The 27,785-nt window shown below is 35.4% G+C and overlaps 1 protein-coding gene across 1 annotated transcript; it reads left to right on the top strand.

Annotated features, from left to right (window-relative positions):
* ret (ret proto-oncogene receptor tyrosine kinase) lies at positions 1 to 27,618 on the top strand. Its single transcript, XM_055170630.2, has 20 exons — positions 1 to 275; positions 15,937 to 16,182; positions 16,411 to 16,704; positions 16,854 to 17,092; positions 17,188 to 17,383; positions 17,479 to 17,678; positions 19,094 to 19,379; positions 19,529 to 19,660; positions 19,820 to 19,930; positions 20,564 to 20,674; positions 20,749 to 21,005; positions 21,507 to 21,654; positions 22,110 to 22,217; positions 23,238 to 23,452; positions 23,564 to 23,686; positions 23,906 to 23,976; positions 24,088 to 24,225; positions 24,435 to 24,534; positions 25,553 to 25,700; positions 26,762 to 27,618. Exons 1-20 carry the CDS (start codon positions 212 to 214, stop codon positions 26,917 to 26,919), a joined length of 3,345 nt encoding a protein of 1,114 aa, XP_055026605.2. The 5' UTR covers positions 1 to 211; the 3' UTR covers positions 26,920 to 27,618.
* The last annotated feature ends 167 nt before the right edge of the window (positions 27,619 to 27,785 follow it).

Genomic DNA, 27,785 nt, shown 5'->3' with positions numbered 1-27,785 from the left:
GTGTGCGCGAGTGCGCGCGCGCTGAGGGTCCAGCAACAGCAGCAGCAAGGCTGCAGTCAACGACCCGTCAATGGGACATTCAGGTTAAGGACTTTTGTGGCTGCTTTGCGCGCGAATTGTAACATTAAAAAGTTTGTTTAATCATAAGCGTATACTTTTACCTCACTGCGTTTATTTTGCTTTTCTGAAATTACACTTATGATTGACAAGGATGGGTAGAGCGCGTGGAATCGTTTGGGGAGATATCGCTGTGGTCCTGCTTGTCCTGTCTGAAGGTAAGGGTTTTAGTCTTTTACGTAGTGTACTCTACACTTTTAATGTCGTCTTTGTATTGTATACATTTATTGTGCAGCAGTAATCGGTACACTTGTCACACTTTAAGTTAGTAAAAATTATTGTCCCATCTGCATCCTTGATTATTAAGTGACAATACAGCGGCCGTGTCTCAAAACCTTAGGAGCATCTCTGGGATGGCTAATTCAGACTTATTCACACAGGTTATAACGCTGTAATGCACACATGTTGTCTAGGTAGACAGCTCGTTGTTTTTTGAGACAGAGCCATGGTGTGAGCAATCGTATCGTAGTCACTCTCTTTGTCAATGTTTTATGACTCAGAATATATCTGAATATAAATATGAGAATCATGAAACAGAGGTGGAGTGAAACCTTATAAATTGATTTTTGTATAATTGTTTTCGTTTTCTTTGCCAAATTGTGCAGCAAATAATGAAGATGAGTCAGTTTTACTTTCTGGAAATTGTGGATTTGATTGATTTTGTATTAAAAAGCAAAAGTTCCCTTTACACTATTTTTAATACAATTTTCAAATGTGTAATTTACAGTAATTAACAAAAACATACCTTTTCATTCCCATTTTTTGTCATATATTTTGTATAATTTTATATCATTATTATCATTACCATCCAAAAAGGGTCTCACGCAGACCACTGAATGTTACTAAAGAGATTTAACAGATAGTTTCATAGGGACAGTCTGGGTTCGAAGCCAAAATATTTACAACCTTAATGTGCCACATGGTTCCTGCAAGCAATATGCATGTCTCTTTACATCATTATACCGTAATCACATTTAAAACTCATCTGTCCAACTGTACTAACACACCTCTCTCAAAATAACTAGAGTTAAATTCTAACTCATCCTGAATAGATTGTAAATCTCAGTGTGTGGCCAGTGCATTAATCGGGAATGGTCACATCGCAACAGCTTGAATACAGACAAAAGTGGAACATAGCAAAGGTTTTACAGCTATTCTGGTCATTCGGAAGACAGTTGGCATGGTGTGAAGTATTGCATTTCTTATATCGTTGTGCTTGCTTACTAAATGGCTATAATTGTGTGTTGAAAGGTAGATTTAAGATGAGTAAATAAGAATGTTGAATTTGTTTTCAAAACAATCAAACCTACATTCTGTCACAATGCAAAGTGCAGCAGTACAAAATTGCTGTTACACTATTTGCATTTTGTTATAATGTTTAAGACTTGCTCATTTTTCACTAAAAAAGAAAACCTGTAATATCAAACCCTCTTGGTTATGTAATTCTTTACATGCAAAAAGTATTTTGTTCATGTCGTCCAGGTAAAATACATTTAATCATTGTTGTCGTGATGTTATGTGGAATAATTCAAAAAGTGTTGCATAAAAATCCTGGGTTATTTTCAACCCATCTTGGGTCAAAAATGTACGAACACAATCACCCGTTGGGTTGTAATTGAACTTATGCTGGGTTGTTTAAACTCATTGTTGGGTCAAATATAATTTTTTTGGGGTTCATTTAACCTAAGTGCTAAGTGTCTTCCCATAAAAGTTTGTCGAAAATAAATCAGCCTTTTTTGGAGTGTACAAATAAAAATTGTTATGATTTGTTAAGAGATATGCATGCTCTTAGAAAGTATGTGTTCATTTTTAACGCATCTTTTTGTGTTAAGCTGATGTAATTTTAACACATTATGTATCATTCTGTGTAGATTTTGTGTTAAAATAAAACACAAGTTGTGTTAAAAATAAAACAAAATGTCTTGTTTTAATAATAACACGGAGATGGGTGGATTCTGGGACAACACATTTAGTGTGTTGTCCCAGAATCAACAATAATGTGTTATTTTTAACACATCCATTCTAAGAGTGCAGTATTTTTTAAGGAGAAAAATTTAAACCTTAAAATTTATTAGCGTTAGTATGGATGAAAACAGAGTCATGAAAAATTACTCTTTTAAAATGTTTTTTTTAAAATAACATTTTACTTAATATTTGTAAAATATGGCTTTGTGTGCATTTACGGGTGTGTTTATTAAATATATTTAAATCCACTTTTTATTGGGTTTAATAACTCATCCTTTTATTATCTTTTATGTATAGTGGGATAACATACAAAGAGTTAAATTTTAATTAATAATTCCCAACTCTTCCCAAAAACCAATGTAAACATTACTCTTCAGCAGGTGCTAAAGAACAGTATGATTAGTATTGAATGGCTCTTGTTTTCACCTTTGTTAGAGATGCTGCGGAAGCACCTCGATTGCTTGCCGTGAGGAAAAACAAAAGCTTAGTGCCGAGAGGTGGTCAGAGGGCAGGTGTGCAGCAGGTGTGCTTAGCTCTGGGCAAACACAATGTGTTTGTCTTCCGAAAGGAAAAAACTGGCAGTAAAATAATAGAGTACACAGTTCTGATAACAGATGAGGCTTAAACCCCCTCATTAAAGACAGGATAGTTGGCAGTGCCTCCTGCAAAATGGATCTCATCTATTTTATGACAAGCCATCCCGTGAAATGGATGATGACAAAAGCAATGAGTTTTGTCCTACTGGGGACAGATATAATCTTGTGTCACTGTCTGGTATCTCATCGCTTGCTGTGATGGTTTGACATTTACACAACAGTTTGTTTGCTTGCGTTGTACAGTTGTTTGACCTTGAATTAGTCATCAGCAGTGTAAAGACCAATTTTAATATGACACCAGAGCTTTTGTTCACTGTCTCACCATAAATGTTTGCGCTGAACTTTAGTTCACATTTATTTTATGAAAAATAAAATGTCAGAATATATGTGGCAGGCACTTAAATGTGCATTCATTTAAACCACCATTTAAAGGAATATTCCATTTTCTAAATAAAAAAAATTTACTTACCACCATGTCATCCAGGGTGTTGATGTCTTTCTTTGTTCGGTCGAGAGGAAATTATGTTTTTTGAGGGGGGCATTGCAGGATTTTTCTCATTTTAGTGGACTTTGGTAGAGCCCAACATTTCGTACTTGACTCAACAATTAACAGTTTTTTTCAACAGAGTTTCAAAGGACTCTAAACGATCTCAAACGAGGCAAAAGGTCCTTATCTAGCAAAACGATTGTCATTTTTGACAGGAAAAATAAAAATATGCACTGTTAAACCACAACTTCTCGTCTATATCCGGTCCTGTGATACGCCAGCGCGACCTAATGTAAATGCGTAGTGACGTAGAGAGGTCACGTGTTACATATATGAAATGAACATTTGCAGACCATTGTAAACAATAAACTGACACAAAGACATTAATTAGTATCATTCCACATACAACAACGTTGGAAAGGTCCTTTTTCTCCACACTTGTAAACACTGGGGCGGAGTTTCACGTTCGTTCTCTGTGACCTCTTGACGTGATAATGTATTGCGTGAGGTCACGCTGGCGTATCACAGGACCGGATATAGACGAGAAGTTGTGGTTAAAAAGTGCATATTTTTTATTTTTCTTGTCAAAAATGACAATCGTTTTGCTGGATGGGACCCTTGTGCCTCGTTTGGGATCGTTTGTGGTCCTTTGAAGCTCCGTTGGGAGGGGCTGTTGAGTGTTGAGTTGGGTATTGGGTGTTGGGCTCTATTGGGGTCCATTGGAGTGAGAAAAATCCTGCAGTGTTTTCCTCAAGAAACATAATTTCTTCTCGACTGAACAAAGAAAGACATCAGCATTTTGGATGACATGGTGGTGAGTAAATTATCTTGATTTTTCTTTTAAGAAAATGGAATATTCCTTTAATTTAAAAATAAGTAAACAAAAATACTTTTTATGAAATATTGATTAGAAAATGCTTAAAGGCTCCTCAGAAAAAATCGAAATCATTTCATTTAAATTAATATAACAATAAAATGGATAACAAATACGACGATAAGCTTCTTTAATGAAGTAGAGTATATGCAATTGATACTCAAATAAATCCTTTGACCCCTATACAGTCAAACTGCTGCCTACAGCTTTCCATCATGGTAGCTGTTTGCATTAAATAAATCCAGAAGCCAGGTCATGTATTGTGTGTGTGTAAGACATTGATTTGTGGATACACAGCTTTGACCCTGTTACTTTATCTGTTGGAGTGCCGTGGCTTTTGACCCTCACCCAAGAGATCTTTTCTCTTGATCAGGCCACAGGAGATTGCCCATCCGATGGAAAGAAACATTAGGAAATAAAGTTCAAACCAACCATGAAAGCCTCCCCAACTCACCGCCCTCCATCCTGCATTAACCCAATCATTTTCATCACATGCCAAAGCTTAGATCTCATCTGATATATCACACTAGTTTATTTCAGACTTTATTACAATAATTTACTGTAGTTGGTGTTATGAGTTGCTCATTGAAAACTCCCTTCACATCACTACTTTCAGGCAGAATAGAAAAACATAAAAAAAATTAATTCGTTTTTTTGTACTGTATGTATAAAGGCACACAACACGACTTTAACTTGTAAAGCAAATTATATTTAAACTTTAATGGTGCCGATTTATATTCAAGCAATATGGTGAAGTCTGTTGTTTGTACAATGATTCATTGCACCTGGACCACGTAAACTGTTTGGTGTGTGGCTTCTGTACTTATTGGTGTCCTGACGCAAATCCTTTAGTTAGTTATGGGTCACATTTCTGTCCTATGCATGAGTGGAATCTAATTTGCTTTGGTTGAAGGACAAGAAGTACATTGATTGAAATTGTGTCCCAAGGGCGTTTTGGGCTCTTGTTTTTTACATGGGTCTTTACATGTTATCTTCTAGTGGTCATTGATGCGTGGTGTGTTAGAGTGATCATTTACAACAATGAGAAACCGACACAATGACTTAGTTAGGACTTAACTGCCTGTTTAGTCCTGTGAATCTTGTTTAGAGGAGGAAGGAGCTAAAACTTTGTCTGGCTGGTATTGGTGTTTTCTTGGAGTTAGTGGGGTGGAACGTTCATACAAATATTTTCAAAAATTGCAATACTGGATTTCAAATTATCCATCATTCCACATGCATGGTTTTGCATTGCATTTTTAAAATGCAAGTCTTTGGAAATGCCAGCTCAACACTTTCAAATCACTAGCCCATGTAAAATTACCCACTGGCCCATGTCAACCATCAGCTGTGAATGTTAAGACTCAGCAGGTAGAAGCTGTAAAATCTCTTTGAGTGTGTGCAGTTTTGGGTAGCAGAGGGGAACGCTGCATGAGGAAAACACTGGGCTGGGGTTCATATAGAGTAATAGATCACACTGGTGACACATTTTCATTGCATTTACATTTATCCATTTGCCATATGCTTTTAGAGATTTACTGAGTATTTAAGGTACATGTTACTCGAATTTCTGTTCCCTGGAAATCTAACCCATGGTGCTGTTGTTATTAATCACTACTTAACTATTTAAGCTACTATGATAAGAAAGGAATGGCTTTCATAATGGGTCTGCATCTGTGTTGTTTAGTCTAATCTTTATTGTTGATTTGTCTCTGTCTCAAGCTTATATTATAACATTAAGTGAATAATGCTGGCAATTACATATGGTAATGATACCATCAAAGACAACATGTTGATCAAGGGTCTCTTCTTTATGAGTCGTAATGTCCTATCCAATCCCAATAGAGATTACGAAGTAAATTCAAACATACTGCCATATCCCACAGGAGATTTTAAATTAGATTCCTTAATGACTGATGTCCATTCCATGCTCACATTGATGGGATAGTGGATTACATTTCTGATTATGATGATCGATTATATTATATTATACTATTAAGCATGGAATTTTGCATGCATATATTGAGTCCCATTTCCAGTACGGCTCATACTGATAAGTCGTAATGGTGATCTTCTAATCAGAAAATTGAAAACTAATAATGTAGAAAAAGTTATGGGGCACAATTAGAAGTTTTACTGTTATAAATGCAAGCTAATTGTTCTCAAAAGTCTTTAGGGTTAAGTAGCATTTGGAAATTATGCACTTTGGATAAAATGTTTTTTAATTGCGTATATTACACAAGTCAACCATAATTCATTTGTTGTTGATTCTAAGTCAATGGCCTTCTCATTGTTGGATGAAAAAAAAATGGTCCCCAGCTGTCCTTAGAGCAGTACGATTTAAAATGGTCCTAACATGTACCATTTAGGTACAGATACCAATATGTACCTTTGATGTATGAATATGCACTCTTTGGTACCAATATGTAAATCTGGTGTACTATTATGAACTCTTTAGGAACAAAGATGTACTTTTAGAAAAGGTAACCACCACAGTGATAAATCGAGACCATTTTGATCACTTTTTTCAGACAGTGTCATATGAGGAAAGATACCCATGTAAGGCATATTATGAACCCACGATGAGGGGAATTTAACCATAATAATCAATAATAATATTTAGGACTGTCACAATGATTAAATAATCGTCTCGTTGCAACTGTTTGACCTCATTGCGATGATTTCAGATCACCGCGATGATTGCACATCTCTCTAAAAAACACAAGGGGGAGCTGCAGCGCCTGTATTAACGAGACAGTATCAGATAACTTGTAAATATGTGTTATGTGTATTAATAATTACTGCCATGTAAACCTTGATAAAGATTTAATTTTATATTCACAACAATATATGAAAATTATTTCATTAACAAAGAAAAAAATTATGAGAATTCAAACTAGTAAAACAGACAATTAATCGTCATAATGGACAAAGTCCCAAAAACAGGCAATTAATCGTCATAATTGCCACAATTTATTAGACAATTAACCGGCAGCCAAATTTCATAACCTTGACAGCCCCTAATAATAGTCTTGTATTGAATTATGGCACAGTTGACAGCCTTTTAGTTGATTAAATAGTTGAATTTTCAGTACAATTTTCTTTTTTATTACCTGCACATCGACATTAAAACAAAACACGGTGAGATGAAAAAGGTATAATTTCTTGTTTTCGGCATATCTTCAATATATGTCTGGATGCTGCTTCTGGGACCAGTGATCCACAACACTGAACTCACATTGAACTGCATTTCACTTTGCTTGTGGCACTGTTTGCCTGTGCAGCTTGGTGGCATCCTTATGCGGTTACTGTTATTGGCTAAAACGTACTCAGCTGTTGATAAATAATGCTATTGATTGGCCTGCTACTTCTTGATTTGGTCATCATTGGCGATGGATGCCCTGCACATTGACCTTGGCCGAGAGGTCATGGGCCAAGTTTTCTCCGACATCAGCGTGCATCGTGAAATAATCAAAAGGCAAAAACATAAATTAGATGACCCAAATTAATTGTCAGGCTGAAAATTACATTGACTACACAAAGAATAATACAAAGCTGCATCTCGGGGGCTGCATGAGAATCGCAACAACCATGTCTGTGTTTACATACAGCATGTCATGAATAGGGCTCTTTGAGTATTAAGTGGATTAAGGCAGGGCATTGCTCTGCTAGCTTGTTTCCGCCTTCTGCTGAGTTCAAGGGAATGGCAAAAAAGACCCAGGCGCTCATACGGCTCCCATGATCTCATAGATGGTAGATTTCTGCGGCGGTGTGCATGTTGAGCTAATTGAGTTCCTGTCGTTCTGCAGTCCGATCCAGAGGTCGGCCCCCCATTAACCTATTCGCTCGCTAAGAGTTCTTGCTGCAAAACATGCAAAGCTCATCACCAGGATGATTTACACTAACTCTGGAGTCTGGACACTATATATACTTGGGTCCATATGCCTTTAAAGTGGTGCTCTGAAACGATAAAGGATTTATTTACGTTAAGTACCGACTGCAATCTCATCATTCTATTAAAAGAAAAGTTCACTGATAGTGAAACCATACAGTACATTTATGAGAGAAAATTATATTTTTAAGCGTATTAAGTGATCGATACATTATTGTAAAAACAGAAATGTTTAAAAGCTGTAATTTTACACATGGTGGCATATCAATAACATTGAATCTCACTGGTTTGCTTTGTCTCGCATATGCCAACTTGTCACGAGACATGCAAGAGCCAATGAGATTCAACGGTATGGATGTGCCGCCATATTTAAGCTCACAAAAATAAAATACACAATGTATTGATCACTAAAAATGGAAAGAAATAAAAAAGGAAGTCATATACACCTAGATTGGCGTGAGGGTACACTCTAAAAACAAACGGTGCTATATAGCACCAAAAGTGGTTCTTTAGTCGTAATCATAGAAGAACCATTTTTAGTGCCATAAAGCACCGGTGAAGCACCTGTATAGCACCTGTGTAGAACCATATAGGGACCATATAGCACCACATATGGTTCTACATAGCACTATATGGTCCTACACAGGTGCTTCACCAGTGCTATATGGCACTAAAACGGTTCTTCTATGATAACGAGCAAAGAACCACTTTTGGTACTATATAGAACCGTTTGTGTTTAGAGTGTAAGTAATTTATGGGATCATTTTCCAGTAAAGTATTTCTTTAACTTATGGCATCATCAATTGAATTTTAGTAGCAGAAAGTAGAGTTGAAGAGAGTTGGCACACATTCTAATGATCCATAATAAAATGTAACAAAACTACTGCATATTTAAGATAATTGATCAGAATAAATATTAGTCATAATTTTACTTGTTAAGCATTTTTGTCCTGTATGTGTGTATGTGTGTGTGTTAGGTTCAAAGTCAATTCGCCTGTGAGCTAAAATCAATATGTCAGATTGCATCATAGTGTTTACAGTCATGATCCACGATGTGGCTGAAGAGGTCAGAGCATCGAGCCCAATCTGATCAAGTGATCACCCATAACTCCAAACATCATCTCACAGCTGCCGTCACCTGCACAGACACATCTCTAAGAAAACCTCATGTTAAATGTGACTTTTAATGTCACAAAACCACTACTCCCGCGTGCTTGTATGCCGTTTTTGATTCTCTGAGTTAATTAGCTTGATATAAACTGCTTTCTGTTGGCTTACAGCCTGGAAATAAATTGAATTTGGAAAGATTCAAATCGGTCGGATAGGCCGTAGTTTGCAGCTCCCATCTGCAAAAGCTCCAAACTCAAATTACTTTGCCAAAGAGTATTTTTTACCTCGGCCAGGACCACTAATACACTTAATAAAGGTCAATTGTGTGATTTATGCACCACTTGCATCACCAAACTGATTGAAAAAAATTGAAAACATCACAGGTTTCTCAAACCAATCCCTCATGTGCAATAGTCCTGCCTCAAACTCACACCACTGAGTAAGTTATTGCTGTCAGGCTGATTGTGATGTTCAAGGTAACATTATACTAATTTGTTGATAGCATATTGATAACTTTTTTTAGTAACCTTTAAATGGCTTACCTCTATAGTGCAAAATGTCATGTGTTTGAACCAAGGGAGCACATGCTGATAAAAAATGTATAGCATGTAAATTAGGCATGGGCCGGTTACCGGTTTCAAGGTATACCAAGGTTTTAAAGAGTCAAGGTTTCAAAACCATTCAAATTGAATGTGATACATTTCAAGGTACAGTATAAGCTGTGTTTACACAAAATTAAGTTAAATAATTAAGTCATGTATTAATATTAATAATATTAAATGTAAACATCAAATCAATTACATTTTAATTTTAAAATTTTCAAACAAATTAGCGTCACACACCTGAAGTGAATGGATAGGTGCGTAGGCTAAGAAGACAAAAAGTCTCGTAACATACACAAAAAGCAATTCCCGCACACTATCTGCTTGCTGAAGAATTTAATAATTGTTACATTTTACATTTTATACTTTTTTGAAAGAATATTATAATTTAAGACCTTATTTTTACCTGGCATACATGTTGTATGTTCCTTAAAAATAAAATGTATTGTGTCCAGTTGAAAAGTTGTTTGTATATGCAGACATTTGAAAATAACACATTTTAGTGTTGCAATGGCAATACTGCAACACCGTGAAACCGTGGTATTTTTGCTTAAGGTTATCATTACGCCAAAATCTCATACCGGCCCATGCCTAATGTAAATGCATAAATGTCATTATACCACGTTTAGCGGGTATAGGGGAAAGTAAGATTTTAACTTAAAAAATTACACTTTTCACTTCCAAACTATTGAATGTATAATCAATGTTTTTCATAAAAAATTTAAAAAGAGAGCAAAAGGAACATACAGTATGTCTGAACACAGCAGGTATATATTTATTTATTAAACCACTCATTGCATTGCTTGATTTTGATTGGCCAGTTGCGGTATTTGCAACTTTGTAATAACCGCTTAAAACTAATAACACAATCTAAAAAAACAAACGGTGCTATATAGCACCAAAACTGTTGATTTGAATCATAACCATAGAAGAACCGTTTTTAGTGCCATATGGCACCGGTGAGGCGCCTGTGTAGAACCATATAGGGGCCATATAGCACCACTAAAGCACCACATTTGGTTCTACATGGCACTATGTGGTTCTTCACAGGTGCTTCACCGGTGCTTCACCGGTGCTGTGTGGCACTAAAAACGGTTCTTCTATGATTACGAGCAAAGAACCACTTTTGGTGCTATATAGCACCGTTTGTTTTTAGAGTGCACAGTAACCCGGATGCTGCCAATTATTTTGACAGGTACAGTTTAATATTACACAAAAAACACATATAACATGACATTATATTTACAAATGATTATACCAAATTCATTACATGAATGTGTTCATTACATTTGAACGTCTTGTCTTATCTTAAAACCGAAAGTAAACAGGTTTTCCTTGCAGACGGTCTGCATTTGTTAAAATGAGCAAATAAAGTATTTCAAATCAATATTTAAAAGTGCAGTGTGTAAATTTCAGTGGCATCTAGTGGTGCGGTTGCGAATTGCAACCAATGGCTCAGTCCACTGCTCACCCCTCGCTTAGAGAAGCTACGGTAGCCACCACCGGAAAAACATGTCATTGACAGAGACAACTTAGCACAAAACAGGTTGTCCGTTAAGGGCTTCTGTAGAAACATGGCGGCACAAAATGGCGACTTCCACGTAAGGGGACCCTCTGTGTATGTAGATAAAAATGTCTCATTCTAAGGTAATAAAAACATAACGGGTCATTATAAAAAGGTCTTTATACCCCTCTGTTAATATAGTTTTGTATATTATTTTGCATTTCTGTCAAGAGACGCTTTTATATCTTACTCACTGCACCTTTAATACTTACCTTACTTATGAGGTGAATAGCTGTGTAATAAGCGGGATAATGTACAGGCAGCTCCACTTTGCGTCGGGTCCTAAACACACTGTCAGGGCTTATTTCTCTGATAACAACCGGCTGCCTGTACATTATCTATTACTTATAAATTCTCTTGGCAGTTAAAGTCACAGTTCTTCTTCATTAAGTTAAATTACACAACATTTAGGTGAAGAATTAAGGACTGATCAATACTTTGAAATCACAGTTCAAACAGTGTAGTTAGGTCAATTTATTCATGAATATTGGACTCTTGTATATAGACCGTTTCAGCAGTAACAACATAAACAAGCGGCTGTCGCGGTTCGCACGTAACTTCCGGTAAACTCCGCTAAGATTAAATAACAACAAAGTTCTTTAAACGTAGTGTATTTATATAACAAGCAAAAAAACAACATATAGATTACCTAGGAAACCAAAACATTTGTTATTTTCGACGAGGCATTTGTTCAAGAGATCAGTTTAGCAACTAGTCAGACCATTAAAAAAAAACGGAAGTAAAGTTCGGATCCAGACATGTATCACGTGCGTCAGATGAAACCGTCTATATCTAATCATTAATCAATTAAAGCATAAGTGAGTGACAATGTAAAGTGGTTTTATAGTTTTTTTTTTATCTTTGGTCTTTAGTATGGGAGTCCTTGTCTGAGAGGGACCAACATAGCTACCCCAGTGTTATTCATTTGTTTAAGTAGAAGTGAAAGTAAATGTCTCTCTCTCTGGCTCATCTCTGAATGCTATTATGCTGCTCTGAATCTTAGAGTGGCACAACACTGCTATCCACTCCACTGTAAGCACTCCACTGAAATACTGATACAGAATGATGAATGAATGTCACACCAAATCTAGTGCCTTGTTCAACATAGTATCTGTATCAGCTAAAGAGAAATGCTGCCAGCCTTCAGTTATTCTATGGTTTATGAATCAGGTCTCACTTTGTAATACTGAGGTATAAACATATTCACTGAGGCGGAACCCTTTCAAAAAGTACACCTTTGCACCTTTTTATTACATATATTGCATATGCATATTATTACCTCAAAGGTACATATTGGTACCACAGACATACATATCTGTATCTATATTTTGACCTTTAACCATGTTTTACACTCTAAGGCAATCTAACAACACAGAAAAGGTGAATTTTATTAGATCATAGATTAATATGATATTCATTTAGAAAATGTTGTACTTATGTAGCAGTGGCAGCTCGTGACTGCTCATTCGAGGGGCGCAAATTCAAAATAAGTGTTCGGAGTGTTATGTGTGTGACTTGTGTTTTGTAAAAATATGTTTGTTGCGTCATGTAAACCATGTACATCACGTGTTTTGTCAAAATAATTGCCTGCTGCACACTCGTCAAAACCGTTTATGGTAAAAGAGACGCTCACGTTTACAAAATGCATGCAAGACACCTCCTTAACAGTAAACTCTTATTATGCATGAGATTATGCGAGTTTCTGGCAAACGCGAGCGTCTCTTTTATCATAAACCCTTTAGACGCGTCTGCAGAAGGCACTTATTTTGACAAGACACGTCATGCACACACGATCTCAAGACAAATATTTTAAAAATACGAAACACACACATGATGGGCTACATACATGTTGTGACGAACTTCGCATCGAGCGCCCTCGAAAAAAGAAGTCATCGGCCGACACTGCTATGTAGATACTAAGGTCTATATTTTCACAGAATATTTTTAACATTATGTAGGATGATTTATGTAACAGTAAATCACAAAAATGCCTTTAGGTGGGTTTTCATAGGCAGGGTCACATATTTCACAGATAAAGAGTTGGGACATATGAGAGGCTTCAGTTTAAAGCATCCAACAATCTTTGTATTACAAACTTCAAGGTGAACGCCAGCATATAGATCGACTGAAAGCCACAAAACTCTTTGACCAGTTCTGCAGGGGTTTTTGTCCTTTTTTTATACTTTCCACCATGCATAAAATTAAAAAAAAACCTCAGCAAACATGACCAGCGATCCCTCACACGAACAAAAAAACAGTTTTATGTTTTCTTTGTGTCTTGACAAGGCTTTTAATAAAAAATGTTTGTAGTGTTCGTCCTGAGTGTATCTCCATCCTTCAGGAAGGTTGGCCGCATTGTATCCATCAATCCGGCCTCCTGTCATCCCAGCACAGCTAAATTAAATCAATGTCTGAAACCAGAGACAACGCTTCAACTGCAGCAACAGAAATAGAAAATCTAGTTTTGCTGTCTGCTAATGACATTAGTACGTTCCTAAGTGGCCGCCCACCGTCGTCGGACAGGAACACAAGAGAGATATAATTACAGCCCGAACACTTGCATCTCCATTTACTGGTAAAACTCATGGGGAGCTTATAGTGTTTTATAGATTACCCTTCCCCCATCTCCATCCACAATCATCCTGCAGGTAATGATTCATTTCTAGGCAGTATTATGTTATCCTCTGTAATTAAACTTCCCAAGGTGAACCCAAGGAGAATCGGAGACCGCATTATATTGACCATGTGAGAAATTCATTAAAAGACCAGTGTCAGTGTCATATGAGATGCCGTTTCATTTGTTCGATGACAAAAGAGCGAGTCCTACACAATAGGAAAACGGATGTGTTTAATGAATTCAGTGCATAACCTTTTCACTTGTGTGGAAGTTCCTCCTGTACATCAGTTTTTAGATAAGAGTCAATAAGAGAAGATTTAAAGAGCTCAGATGCAAAATCCTCTAAGTGCATCTGACATGTTCTCTTTTAAGTGAGCTTTTTTACTAGACTCTTAATGGATTCTGCATACAACACAGTATTTCTGAATGGCCTGAGGCTGGGATTAAGTAGATTTGAAAAGAAAATATTTAATGAACGTATAAAATGGGCAGATAGCTTTCGGTTAATATCGTCTCATTTTTGGCATTTAGCGGCGTTTGTATCTGAGATAACCTATTTTGATGTTGTTCATTTCAAACTGTTAAATGTATCTTGAGATGAAACTATACAAATTGAATAATTATTTATCATTAAAGCCAGGATCTGTAGACCTATGGGCATTAGTGAAATTTTGAAGCATGGGGTCCATGAACAGATAAATGTATATCTGTTTTAGGGCTGTCAAAAGATGAATATAAGTTTGTTTTTGCATAATATATGTGTGTGTAATTTATATATAAATTAAAAAATAAATATAAATATATAAATTTAAAAAAAATTATAAATGTTAAAAAAAAATATATATATATATATATATATATATATATATATATATATATATATATATATATATATATATTTAAACTTTAGCCTGGATTTCACAGGCATGGTCAAATATAAATGTTTGATATACACGTATTAGGGCTGTGAAAAGATTAATTGTGATTAATCGCATACAAAATAAAAGTTTGTTCTTGCATAATATATGTGTGGGCACTGTGTATGTAATTGTTTTATATATATAAATATCACACACATTCATCTAAGAAACATTTACATGAATATATATATATATATATATATATATATATATATATATATATATATATATATATATATATATATATAATAAAAAAATAAAATAAATATATATATATATATATATATATATATATATATATATATATATAAATGTTATTTATGTATTGTTTATATAATATAAAATATTTTATATATATATATATATATATATATATTTATATTTATATTTATATTTTATATATAAACAATACATAAATAAAAATTTTATTTATATATATACACATACATGTATACATTTAAGAAATTTATTTTTTATGTAATATAAATTAATAATATATATATATATATATATATATTTATATATATATATATATATATATATATATATATATATATATATATATATATATATAATGTGTGTGATATTTATATATATAAAATAATTACATACACAGTGCCCACACATATATTATGCAAAAACAAACTTTTATTTCGTATGTCATTAATCACACATAATCTTTTCACAGCCCTAATACGTGTATATCAAACATTTATATGTGACCCTGCCTGTGAAATCCAGGCTAAATTTTATAATCTTATTGAAATTAGGAGCATAAAATCATAAATTTGACTTAATTTTCAATCTTTGACATGACCTCACTTAGTCAATATTAAAGATATCAAGTTTATATATTTACAGAATGTTCTTTACATTATGTAACATGATTTTATGTAGAAAACAGTAATTCAGATGAGTTTTCATAGATAGGGTCACATTTTTTTATATAAATGTATTTATATGTTGTACATTAATGATATAAAAGGATTTTAATATTATAAATTCTGAAGAATTTTTTAGGCTAATGCCAAATTAATCTTTATGAGATTTGATTAAATTGCTCACATTTATCAGTCAGTGAAGAGTGTCAAAAAGTGTTATAGCCAAAAAGTTAACAATGGCTTGGAATGAAACTGTAAAGACTGTTTTCCACAGTGCACACAGATGCGTGACATTTCATGTGTATTTTGGACAGGTTCACTTGGACTTTATTTCCCTCAAAGCGAGTACTCGGATAGCATCTACGTGGGTCAACCACAGGGATCTCCGGTTCTTCAGGTCCATTCCATGCTAGAGACCTCTACAGAGAAGCCCTATTTCTTCATTTGCTGGAGAAATCCTCAGAAACCCTCTCCTTATGCATCATGGTTTCATATGGATGAGACTTCTGGAGTCCTTTTCATGAACAAAACACTGGAGTGGAGTGACTTCAGTAGCTTTTGTGAGTTTGATTTTATTAGATGTGATCTTGTTAAGAATGACATAAAATACCACTATGTTGCTATTTGAACAATATGAAAGCAGCCCCCCAATTAGTTAAGTTATCAATTTAATTTGTAATTGTAGTTTTTTTTTTCTTTGACTGTCTTTTCCCTTGTTTCAAAGCATGTAACACTTATACTTTAAATGACATCCTTGTTAAAGAAAAACATGTCTAAATGTCCTCCAGACACAGCCGGACCCTTGAAGAAGCTCACACTGAAGGTTACAGTCTCTACAATGCCCGTGAAGACAATGAAAACAATGTGTAATCTCCTACCCAAAGTAGAGGTCAGCTTAACATTCATCAATGCGACGGCGCCCCCCTGTGCTCAAGTGAAGCTGGAGAAATTGTGCTTTCCAGACAGGGATACAAATCCTCACATCAGAGAGAACCGTATGCCAGGACCCATGCGGCAACTCCGTCGCTTCACACGCACGAGTCTTTGTCCTAACTATACCATCAGTTATGGAGTAGAAGCGGGTATAAACTAAATTCTTTTTGTGCTTATAGTACTGTTATATTTATATTGGAATCACTATGCTTTAGTTGCATTTTGTTTGCTGTCATTTACTGATTGGTTGTATTTATTTTGCACATGGTGATGTTTTTTCTTTTGTTGCACAACACAGACTCGCCAGTCCCATTTGCAGTTGATGGTTCCACTTCAGAGCTGGTGGTTACGGCACCCGTGGACCGTGAAGAGAAGGAAGTGTACCGTTTTCTTATTGTGTGTACGGTACAAACAGAAGAGGCTGTGCACATGCTGGACATTCCTCTGCATGTCAACATCTATGATGAGGATGATAATCCCCCTTACCTAAATGGAACAGACACCGAAGACGTTGTAATAGAGTTCAATCGCAGCGAGGTGTGTATGAGACACCTCACATCTTTAAAAGATTTTTAAGTTGTGAATGTAATCAATGACTATGTGGTTAAAGTTGCAATGTGTTTTTTTTATAGGGAACTATCTGTGGATCTCTATCTGTTTACGACAGAGACACGACACCCGTCTATCCCAGCAACCAAAGTCAAAATAAATTTGTTGGTACCATATTAACTAATGACCCCTGGATCAAAAACACATTCACTATAGAACCTAAATTCAGGGAAGAAAAGGCCATCTTTAGTAATGTGCGTGGGACGGTTCATGAATACAGTGAGTGTCAAACAAAAAATTGTAAACTTTGCATATCTTAAGAATTGGGGGGGTTACTTTATAACCTTATTTTTTTATCTGTTCTCTGTCCTCAGAGCTGAAGCTCATTCAGAATGTTTCTGTCACAGAAGCTCGTTCATTTCAGTTGGACTATATGGTCAATGACACTACTTTTCCAGGCCCGGAGGGAACAGTGATGTTACATTTTAATGTTACTATTCTGCCGGTTCCTATTCGCTTCACCAATATCACTTACTACTTTGGTTTGTCACGGAAAGCCATGACATACTCCCAGGTGCTTTAAAAATGTTTTAGTCATTATTGTTTACATTTTGATCTGTTTTGTCCAAAATTATTTTTGTCCAAAAGTCTTAGGCCACCATGCTACCATTAGATATGTTGTTTTTGCAATTGTATAGTGATCATATATAATTATTTCTCAGTCTCTTTATTAGAATACAACCAGAAAATACAGGAAATGTGTATGTAATATTAAAAACTGTATAAAAGTATAAGCTGAAGTGTCAGGTACTTATAAACTCCCCTTCCACTTGAGCAATAGCAGAAAACTGCAGGATCTCTTAAAGGTGCAGTGTGTCATTTTTAGAAGGATCTCTTAAAAGAAATGCAAAATAATATACAAAACTATATTATCAGTGGTGTATAAAGACCTTTTAAAATGAACCGTTATGTTTTTATAACCTTAAAAGGAGACGCTTTTATCTACATACACAGAGGGTCCCCTTACATGGAAGTCGCCATTTTGTGCCGTCATGTTTCTACAGAAGCCCTTAATGGACAAACCTTTTTACTAAGTTGTCTCCGACGATGAAATGCTTGTCCAGTGGTGGCTATTGTAGCTTCTTTATGCATTTCAAAAGCAAGGGTTGGGCAGTGGACTGAGACGTTGGTTGCAATTCGCAACCTCACCACTAGATGCCACTAAAATTTACACACTGCACCTTTAAACCTAAATGAAATGAAATCCTAATTTCTGATTCTAATCGAATTACTTCAGGACTCGAGTTTCCTTAAAAAAGCTCAGGATGTGTTTCGTGCCAAGAGAGGTCACACTAAATACTGACTGATGCCTGAAGAAGACATTTAGCTCTGAAAATTGTTTTGTTTTTAATTTTGTGTACATATTTCCTGCATTTTCTGTTTGTATCTTAAAAAAGAGTGAAAAATAAATATGGATGGACATTAAAACTTTGCTAAAACAACAAAGCTAGTAATGGTGGCCTGAGACTTTTGCACAATACTGTATATTTTATAATTTGTGAATCATGCAGTCTGTGAAAACCCAGAAAAAGTCATTTTTGTATTTTATTGTTTTCTACATAAAATTGCCCTTCGTAAAGAATATTTTGTGAAAATATAACCTTGATTTACTCACTGACTGAGTAAAATTTACTCAATTTTTTAAGGTAAGTGGTTGCAATTAACTTTTTAAGCTACATTTAAACAAAAGTTTTATATTTTACTTTACTTTACTTTATCTTTTTTGTTTAAATGTAGCTTAAATAAATTGATTGCAACCACTTACCTTAAAAAATTGAGTAAATTCAATGAATAATTTTTTTTTCAGTGTAATTGTTATCTCCCCTTTTTAAAAATGTGACAATTTACATATATTAAGCGAAACTACACATCACAAACAATTCATCCAATCTGTGACATAACTCCTATCTGTGTTTGTTTCTTTATTAGATTGGGAAAGTCTGTGTGGACAACTGTCTGATGTTTAAGGGCATTGATGTTGAATATCAGTTGGAGATAGCAGACAAGAACATCTCTGCTGATGCTCAGTCATGCTACGCGGCAGTCAGCATTGCACAGAGCCAAAATGAGATGTCTGGTGTCCTCTATGTGAACGACACTGAGGCATTACACAGAACTGAATGCCAAGAGCTACAGTTTGTGGTTACGGCTCAGGAACAGCAGAACCAGGTGCAGGCCAGGACTCAGCTCTTTATCGTCTTTATCGAGGGTCAAGGTAATTTATAATTTATTATGATAATGGTTCATTTTGTTTCTTGTATTTTAGTTCACCTCATTTTATTTAGTTGTAGTCAGCCTGATAAGTTGTTTTAAGCTGTTGTAACTTTGCCCAATGTTTTGCTTTTTTCCATCTGTGTCATGTAGGTAATCATATGAGGATGGATGAGCAGCGGGTTTTGGCTTGTGCAGAGAGGAGACAGAGGGGAGATTGTGAGTCGTCTCGGGGCCTGGGAGCACCCACAGGCAGATGCCAGTGGAGACAAGGCAGCGATAAAGGTTAACCACAATTAGCTTGGCTTCTCGTTACTCTAATGTTTTTTGATGAAATCTAAAAATCAAATACATTGCACTTAACAAATGACTGTTTCCACATTTATGCCTGTTTATATGTAATATCATTAAATCATTCTCTACTGTTTTATTTTACTATTGCAGGAATATCTGCAAAATATTCCACGTGTTCCCCTGACCTACGCACATGTCCTGACGGTTACTGTGATGCCATTGAAAGCAAAGATATATCCATATGTCCCCAGGATTGCACCAGTCAGAGAAACAAATTTATTGTTATAATAAATATTTAATCGTGTAAAACATACATTACTGTGCAAAAGTCTTAGGCCACCATGCCAGAATTAAAATTGTTGTTTTTGCAATGCAATAGTGATCATGTATAATTGTTTAATAGAATACATCCAGAAAATACAGGAAATGTGTATATAGTATTAAAACTGTATATAATGTAAACTTTTGTGTCAAGTTTTTAGGGTAAACTTCCCTTCCACTTGAGCAATAGCAGGAATCTGCAGGATCTCTTAAATCTAAATAAAATTAAATCCTAATTTCTAATTTTAAAGAAATTGGTCTTTTTACTTCATTCTGCTCAAGATGTGTTAAATGCCAAGAGTGGTCACACTAAACACAGACGATGCCTAAAGAAGACATTTAGTCCTGAAATTTTATTTTTTGTACATATTTTCTGTTTGTATCTTAACAAAATAGATTGAAAAATAAATATGGATGGACATTAAAACTTAACTTAAACAACAAGTCTGGTAGTGGTGGCCTAAGACTTTTGCACAGTGCTGTATATCTAAAAACTGTTTTATTTCATTAGCTATTCATAACTCTACAAATGTGTTTTCGGGAAGTGCAACAACTTTGTAATGTTTTTATCAGGTCAGCCCATTATCGGGGGTCATGAGAGGGGCCTGTATGGAATTAAAGCTGGATATGGGACCTGCTACTGCTACGCAGACAAGTGCTTCTGTGAAAAAGATGAAATAGAGGGTGAGCTGAAAAAGTTTGGGATTGTAGTTTTGTCCTCTCATATGAGCTAACTGTGATTCTGTGTCTGTTTACAGAGGCTATATGTGATGACATGTGTAAGACCGTCATCGCAACAGGAGTTCTTCTCTCCTTCGTTCTCTCCATCCTTCTGTCTTCGTACTTTATTCACCGTTATCACAAGAGCACACCCAAGCCGCCCATCGCTTCGGCCGAGATGACCTTCCGTCGACCGGCCCAGTCTTACCCAATCAGTTACTCAGCCAACAATGTTCGGCGAGCGTCTCTAGACTCCATGGAGAATCAAGTAGCCATTGACACCTTCAAAATACCTGTAAGTTCTGTAAGATTTTAACATTGTAACCTAAATCTGGTAACATTAGTTAAGCTTTTGTTATCATATAGTGAACAACAATTATGTACTGTTAATGAATTTAATCTTATCATAAGGTGCTACTGTACCTAAAAGTAATATTTTTCATAGAAATTTAATTTAATTTATAATGTTAATACTTTTTTATTTATAATATTAAAGCAACTCTATGTAGTTTTTTTTACCTTTAAATAATGTCTCTAAAATTATTTCAATCATAGAACAACTTTTAACTGGACAAATTGTACTGTTGCTGCAACCTGAGCAGCCTCCTAGCTGCTACAAGCAAACTCTGAAAGTGGCGGTGGAGGGTATAGCACACAGCCCCGCCCCTCCCCCTGCCTGCAGAAGAGTGTCTGATACCAGGCACTGTTGCGCTTTTCAAGCACATGGGGGAGCTGTGAGTGATTTTTACATGGAAACTACATAGTGTTGCTTTAATACTCTAATTTTTGTTAATAGGAAGATCCAAAGTGGGAGTTCCCTCGGAAGAACTTAGTGCTTGGAAAAACTCTGGGAGAGGGAGAGTTTGGGAAAGTTGTGAAGGCCACGGCATTCCGTCTTAAGGGAAAAGCTGGATACACTACTGTTGCTGTAAAAATGTTAAAAGGTAACTCAGCCTAAAAAAGCTGGGTCTTAAAGATGACATATCAGACTTTTTCCTTGTTTAAGTGCTATAATTGGGTCCCCAGTGTTTCTATCAACCTAGAAAATGTAAAAAGAACAACCTAGTAACTTAGTTTTGATAAACTATTCTCTGCAAGCATGTGACAAAATAGGTAATTGAAATTTGGCTCCCTTGTGATGTCAAAAGGGGATAATTCCACCCCTCAATCTGCACTATCCAACTGGCACTGCCATTTAGTGCATTTAAAAGGACACACCCAAAAACAGCACATTTGGGCAATTTTAACATGCTATAATAAATTATCTAATATTTTGACCTGGAACTTCACATATGTACTCTGGGGACACCAAATATTTATTTCACATCTTAAAAAAGCCCCCTTAAAAATATGTAGTGTCTGTAATGATTTACCAATGATGATTTTCTTTTCACCACAGAAAATGCCTCTCACAGTGAGCTCAGAGACCTTCTGTCAGAGTTTACATTGCTCAAGCAGGTTAATCATCCTCATGTAATTAAAATGTATGGAGCTTGCAGTCAGGATGGTAAGACATTATATAATAAAAAACTATATGTTAAAGGATTAGTCAATTTTCTTAAAAAAAATCCAGATAATTTACTCACCACCATGTCATCCAAAATGTTGATGTCTTTCTTTGTTTAGTCAAAAAGAAATGATGTTTTTTTAGGAAAACATTCCAGGATTTTTCTAATTTTAATGGATTTTTCTCATTTTAATGGACTTTAATGGACCCCAACACTTTATTTCTTCAGTTTTAATGCAATTTAGAATTGCAGTTTCAAAGGACTCTAAACGATCCCAAACGAGGCATAAAGGTCTTATCTAGCAAAACGATTGTCATTTTTGGCAAGAAAAATTAAAATATTAAACCACAACTTCTCGTCTTCCTCCAGTCGTGTGACGTGCCAGCACGACCTCATGTAATTGCGTAATGCCGTGGAAAGGTCAGGTGTTACATATATCAAACACACATTTGTGGACCATTTTAAACAATAAACTGACACAAAGACATTAATTTGTATCATTCCACATACAACAACGTCGGAACGGTCCTCTTTCTCCACACTTGTAAAAACTGGGACGTAGTTTCGCATACGTCATCCGTGACCTCTTGACGTGATGTTGTATTACGTGAGGTTGCGCTGGCGCATCACAGGACTGGAGATAGACAAGAAGCTGTGGTTAAAAAGTGCATATTTTTTATTTTTCTTGCCAAAAATGACAATTGTTTCTCTAGATAAGACCCTTATGCCTCATTTGGGATCGTTTAGAGTCCTTTGAAACTGCAATTTTAAACTGCATTAAAACTGTTTAGTTTTGGGGTCCATTAAAGTCCATTAAAATGAGAAAAATCTTGGAATGTTTTCCTCAAAAAACATAATTTCTTCTCGACTGAACAAAGAAAGACATCAACTTTTTGGATGGCATAATGGTGAGTAAATTATCTGGATTTATTTTAAGAAAATTGACTAATCCTTTAAGGTTTCAGTGTGTTTGATTTGTACTGTTTGCCTTGTATGCTTACAAAAGTTGATCTGTTTAGGTCCATTACACTTAATTGTTGAATATGCCAAGTATGGCTCACTGCGCAACTTCCTGAGAGAGAGTCGGAAAGTTGGGCCCAGCTATATGGGCAATGATGCCAACCGAAACTCCAGTTACTTGGAAAACCCAGATGAGAGAGCTCTAACCATGGGTGACCTCATCTCCTTTGCATGGCAGATCTCCAGAGGAATGCAATACCTGGCTGAAATGAAGGTATTTCAACAGTATATAGAGAATATAAACTCAAATGTTTTTTAACTTATTAAAGAGGAGATAAGAAACAGCTGTTGATAGGCATTTAAATAAAACATTTATGTGTTTTAGCTTGTACACAGAGATCTTGCTGCCAGGAATGTACTTGTGGCAGAAGGAAGAAAGATGAAAATATCCGACTTTGGTTTGTCCCGAGATGTTTATGAGGAAGATTCATATGTTAAGAGGAGCAAGGTGAGCTAATGAATGTGTTAGTTTGAATATTGTCCTCTAAGAGATGTATTCAAATTAATATTTTTTTGTTTTGTTTTGTTTTGTATTACAGATGTGTAAATGTTAGATTCATTCTATGTTATTCTAGAAAACCATTTTTGGATGTCATATTTTTCTTGCATGTGATCAAGGTAAAGTGCCCTTTAAGAGTTGTTTGACTTATTATTTTTTAAATTACAGGGTCGAATTCCTGTCAAATGGATGGCTATAGAGTCTTTGTTTGACCACATCTACACCACACAAAGTGATGTGTAAGTCATTACATGCAATGCAACAATCCGCAAATCAGATGTGAAGAATTTGTTGCCTGTAAAGGACGTCTTTCATTACAGTTGCTATATAATCTTTGTTTTTCTCATTAGCTGGTCTTTTGGTGTACTCCTATGGGAGATTGTGACTCTGGGTGGAAACCCATACCCAGGGATTGCCCCAGAACGACTTTTCAACCTTCTGAAGACAGGTTACAGGATGGAGAAACCAGAAAACTGCACAGATGAAATGTGCGTATATCACTGTCACTAAACTGACACAACACAGCATCAGTAAAATAACTGTACTGTAGGGCTAAATAATAAAAATCTGATGTCACCAGGGATATATATTTTACAGTCTTAAATTTTTTTTCCTAGATTTGTGTGGTTTTGCACATTTAACATAACAAACACAAATATTGTATGTTGGGTGATAAATGCTGTGTTGTGTAATGTAGGTACAATCTGATGCTTCGTTGTTGGAAACAAGAGGCAGATAAGCGTCCAAACTTCTCAGACATCAGCAAAGAACTTGAGAAGATGATGGTGAAAAGCCGAGTAAGAAATCAACAAATACTTTCTCTCATGTAAAGTCACACAGACACACATTAAAACACATCTCTTTTACAATTGACTGACAACTTGGGCCAAAGTTTTTATAGTGTGTAGAGCAAATTTTTGCAGATTTAGGTTGAACAGACAAGCCATTTTTTGACACTGTTGTTAAACAGTCACATATTTACTCACAAATTGTTTGATTTGAAATGTGTTCATTCTTTTATGTTTGATGATAATGAGGAAGAATGAAGGTAAGTGACAATGTTTAAGTTACAACAATGGATAAACATGGTAACACACCCTTAGATTGTAAAGCTTTTTACCACCAGATATTTACTTCAAAACAAAATATAAGTCTTATTTATGGCTTTATGAGATAAACATAATGAGTTAAAAGTGTAAAATAATTACACTCAAACTATCTGATGTTTTCTGAGCAAGAAATTTTGCTTTATAAGACTAATAGCCATCTATGCACAGGCCAGATCTAAAACAAGACAAAATTTTGGGCTGTCACTGAAAATTTTATAGACGTCTAACCAAAGAAAGAAACCAAACACCTTGTAATCACTGTCGACTTATATCATTGACTAATATCATACATGTAACCAAATTAAAGGTTTTGCTAGAAGTGGTTTAAACGTAGCTGGACTGTATCAGGTCTATAGTTAAAGAAGGGGTGCATGATTTTTGAAAAACACTTAGGAAAAGAGACTCGGTAATTTCTTAGGTAATTTCAAATTTCAACATTGGCTTTAAGAGATCATGCACCCTGCCTTTAACCTGGATGGTGAAATGATGGCTATTGCTTGCTAGGTTGGAAATATTTCACAAACATTACAATTTCACAACTCACTCTGTAGTGAAGGATGCCAAGCACCTGAACATTATGTGTGACATTGCCTATTCTTGCCATTTTGCTCAACAGATGTTAAATGTTTCACATGAAGAATGATCTATCAATGAACACCGTTATGCATTTATTCATTTTCCTAACTGTGCATTTCCCCTTCATCAGGACTATCTGGATCTCGCGGCCTCCACGCCGGCAGATGCTCTGCTGTATGACGACTCCCTCTCTGAAGAGGACACACCCTTAGTGGACTGTAGTAACGCCCCTCTCCCTCGAACCCTTCCCTCTACTTGGATTGAAAACAAGCTCTATGGTAGAATTTCCCATGCATTTACTCGATTCTAATACAGGAAACAAAATCAGTTTATGTTTTTGGCTTCCATAGTGTTGTGATTGTTCTAATGGCAGGACAGCCAATGATTTATAAATACTGCTTGTGTTTCATAGATTATTCGGTTATTGCTGTAGTTTTGGGGTTTTAGGGATCAGACGTTTGGTTTGGACCTGCTTCCGATGTACTCTACTTTTTGAAACATCGCTTTTGAAGGCATTATTGTATCATTACTACTGATAAAAGCAAATCCATTCTATATATACACCTTAATATGTATTTTGTTCAGTGAAGAAAACATATGATAAGATGTTTGATCATTTGTGGATTTTCTATTGCTTTGCAGTGCTTTAGGTTTGGTTTACATTTGAAACAGGTCCCATACTCTGAATGTACTCTTCCTCTCTGTAATATCCTGAACATATTACAGAAAATGAGTGTTTAAAGTAGATTGAGTCAGTGCTGTAAAAAGAAGCAGTAAGGCTTTTGAATTAAACTCTTTTTTTGTTATACACCAAATATGCAAGACTTTGTTAGCTTTCCCAAATTGTGCAAATGTATAATTATACATTACTAAGCAATAAAATGGCCAGCAGTAAGGCAGTTGCTATGCATAGACTCCTTTTTTCTGGGAGTGGACAAACACATTTTAGGAGAGCACTGATTTTCATTTTAAAATAATATACATAAAAAACCAAAGATACAGGAACCATAAAATTAATGTCATCATCACAGAGTGTTTTCATGAAAATATGAGGACCAAAGAATGATTTCATGTTTATTTCACTTTTCCAGAGCTGTCATAAGAGGGGAGAATAGGGAACCTTGTAGTGGGGGCGACCCAAAACATTTAGTCCCTGGCTCCTTGAGATGTAGCCATTTCCTCAAATAAACAAATCATTCATGGTGTATTAACTCATCTGTTTCAATTACTCATTGGTTTCATAACATTCAACAACCTGAGTTTTGTTTGAGAGCCTTACTGTCTGGAATCTACTGAATGCTTCCTCAGAGCAGAAAAAATGATATGTTTTCGTTTTTAGGCATGTCATACCCGAACTGGCCAGAGAAGAGCCCGGTACTACTCAACAGACTCGATGCCACTAACCCTGTCTTTACAAGATATGCCAATGATAGTGTTTATGCAAACTGGATGGCTTTGCATTCTCCCGCAAAAATTGTGGACCCGGTTGATAGTTAAGAGTGCAAACAAATGTCAGTGGTGGAAAAGACATGGGTGAAGATGTGTATATTTATATAATACTGTATATATCTAATATGATGATAAAGTTGGTTCCCTTTTATTTCTGCTGTAAAACCTAGTGTTTAGAACATAGGAGTGGTGGAATAGATTTCAAATAGGCTGGAATTGCATAAAACACGCTTCGAGCAGCTTATAGGTAATTGTTACCACGAGGCCGATTGGCCGTGTTGTATCATTGCATGACTATGTACAGTTTAATGTTCATGTTTAAGTGCCTGTGCTGCTTCTGTCGTGGAACAACAGTTATAAATGCAAGATCAAGAAAACCTTGGTCCCAACCAGGAATTAAAGGGAGCTTCTTTACCATCACGTACTGTAGATGTTTGCCAATGATTGGACGTGTTTATTTGAACCGACAACTTTGTTTCTTCTGGATTATGTGTCAAGATACAACAGAGTCAATTACTTTATATTTTTTTAGGCATAAATTATTCATTCTGCAGTAACTACAAGATTTAAATACTGGCAAAACAGAGTACGAAAGTGTTTAATTTAATGTCATATTGTGATTATGTTTTCATTCCTTGTAAAGACTTTTTATTTGTGCAACAATAATGACAATACGTACAGCTGTGTGTGATCCTTCATTACATTGTTAAAACATTAAGTTACAATCAATAAAACTGTTAGATGATGTCTTTGATTTTTGTGTCTTTATTTAACTTTCATTCTTTATTTAACTTTCATTCTTTGCCTTTATAAAGAGTAAAAAGCGCTTTCTTTACAAACATGATGATATATTGCCATCCACGATAGCAGACAACCTAATGTTGGAGTTTTTTTATTATTATTAAATTAAAATA

Source organism: Misgurnus anguillicaudatus, chromosome 11 (assembly GCF_027580225.2).
Source record: "Misgurnus anguillicaudatus chromosome 11, ASM2758022v2, whole genome shotgun sequence".
Lineage (NCBI taxonomy): Eukaryota > Metazoa > Chordata > Actinopteri > Cypriniformes > Cobitidae > Misgurnus > Misgurnus anguillicaudatus.
This window is presented reverse-complemented; position numbering and strand designations above follow the sequence as displayed.

Excerpts from the sequence above, each read along its gene's own strand:
- ret (XM_055170630.2), top strand. The coding sequence starts at position 212 with ATGGGTAGAGCGCGTGGAATCGTTTGGGGAGATATCGCTGTGGTCCTG. Across the intron at positions 16,705-16,853 it reads CAGTTATGGAGTAGAAGCGG|ACTCGCCAGTCCCATTTGCA; the intron begins GTATAAACTAAA and ends TGCACAACACAG. Across the intron at positions 21,006-21,506 it reads TTGACACCTTCAAAATACCT|GAAGATCCAAAGTGGGAGTT; the intron begins GTAAGTTCTGTA and ends TTTTGTTAATAG.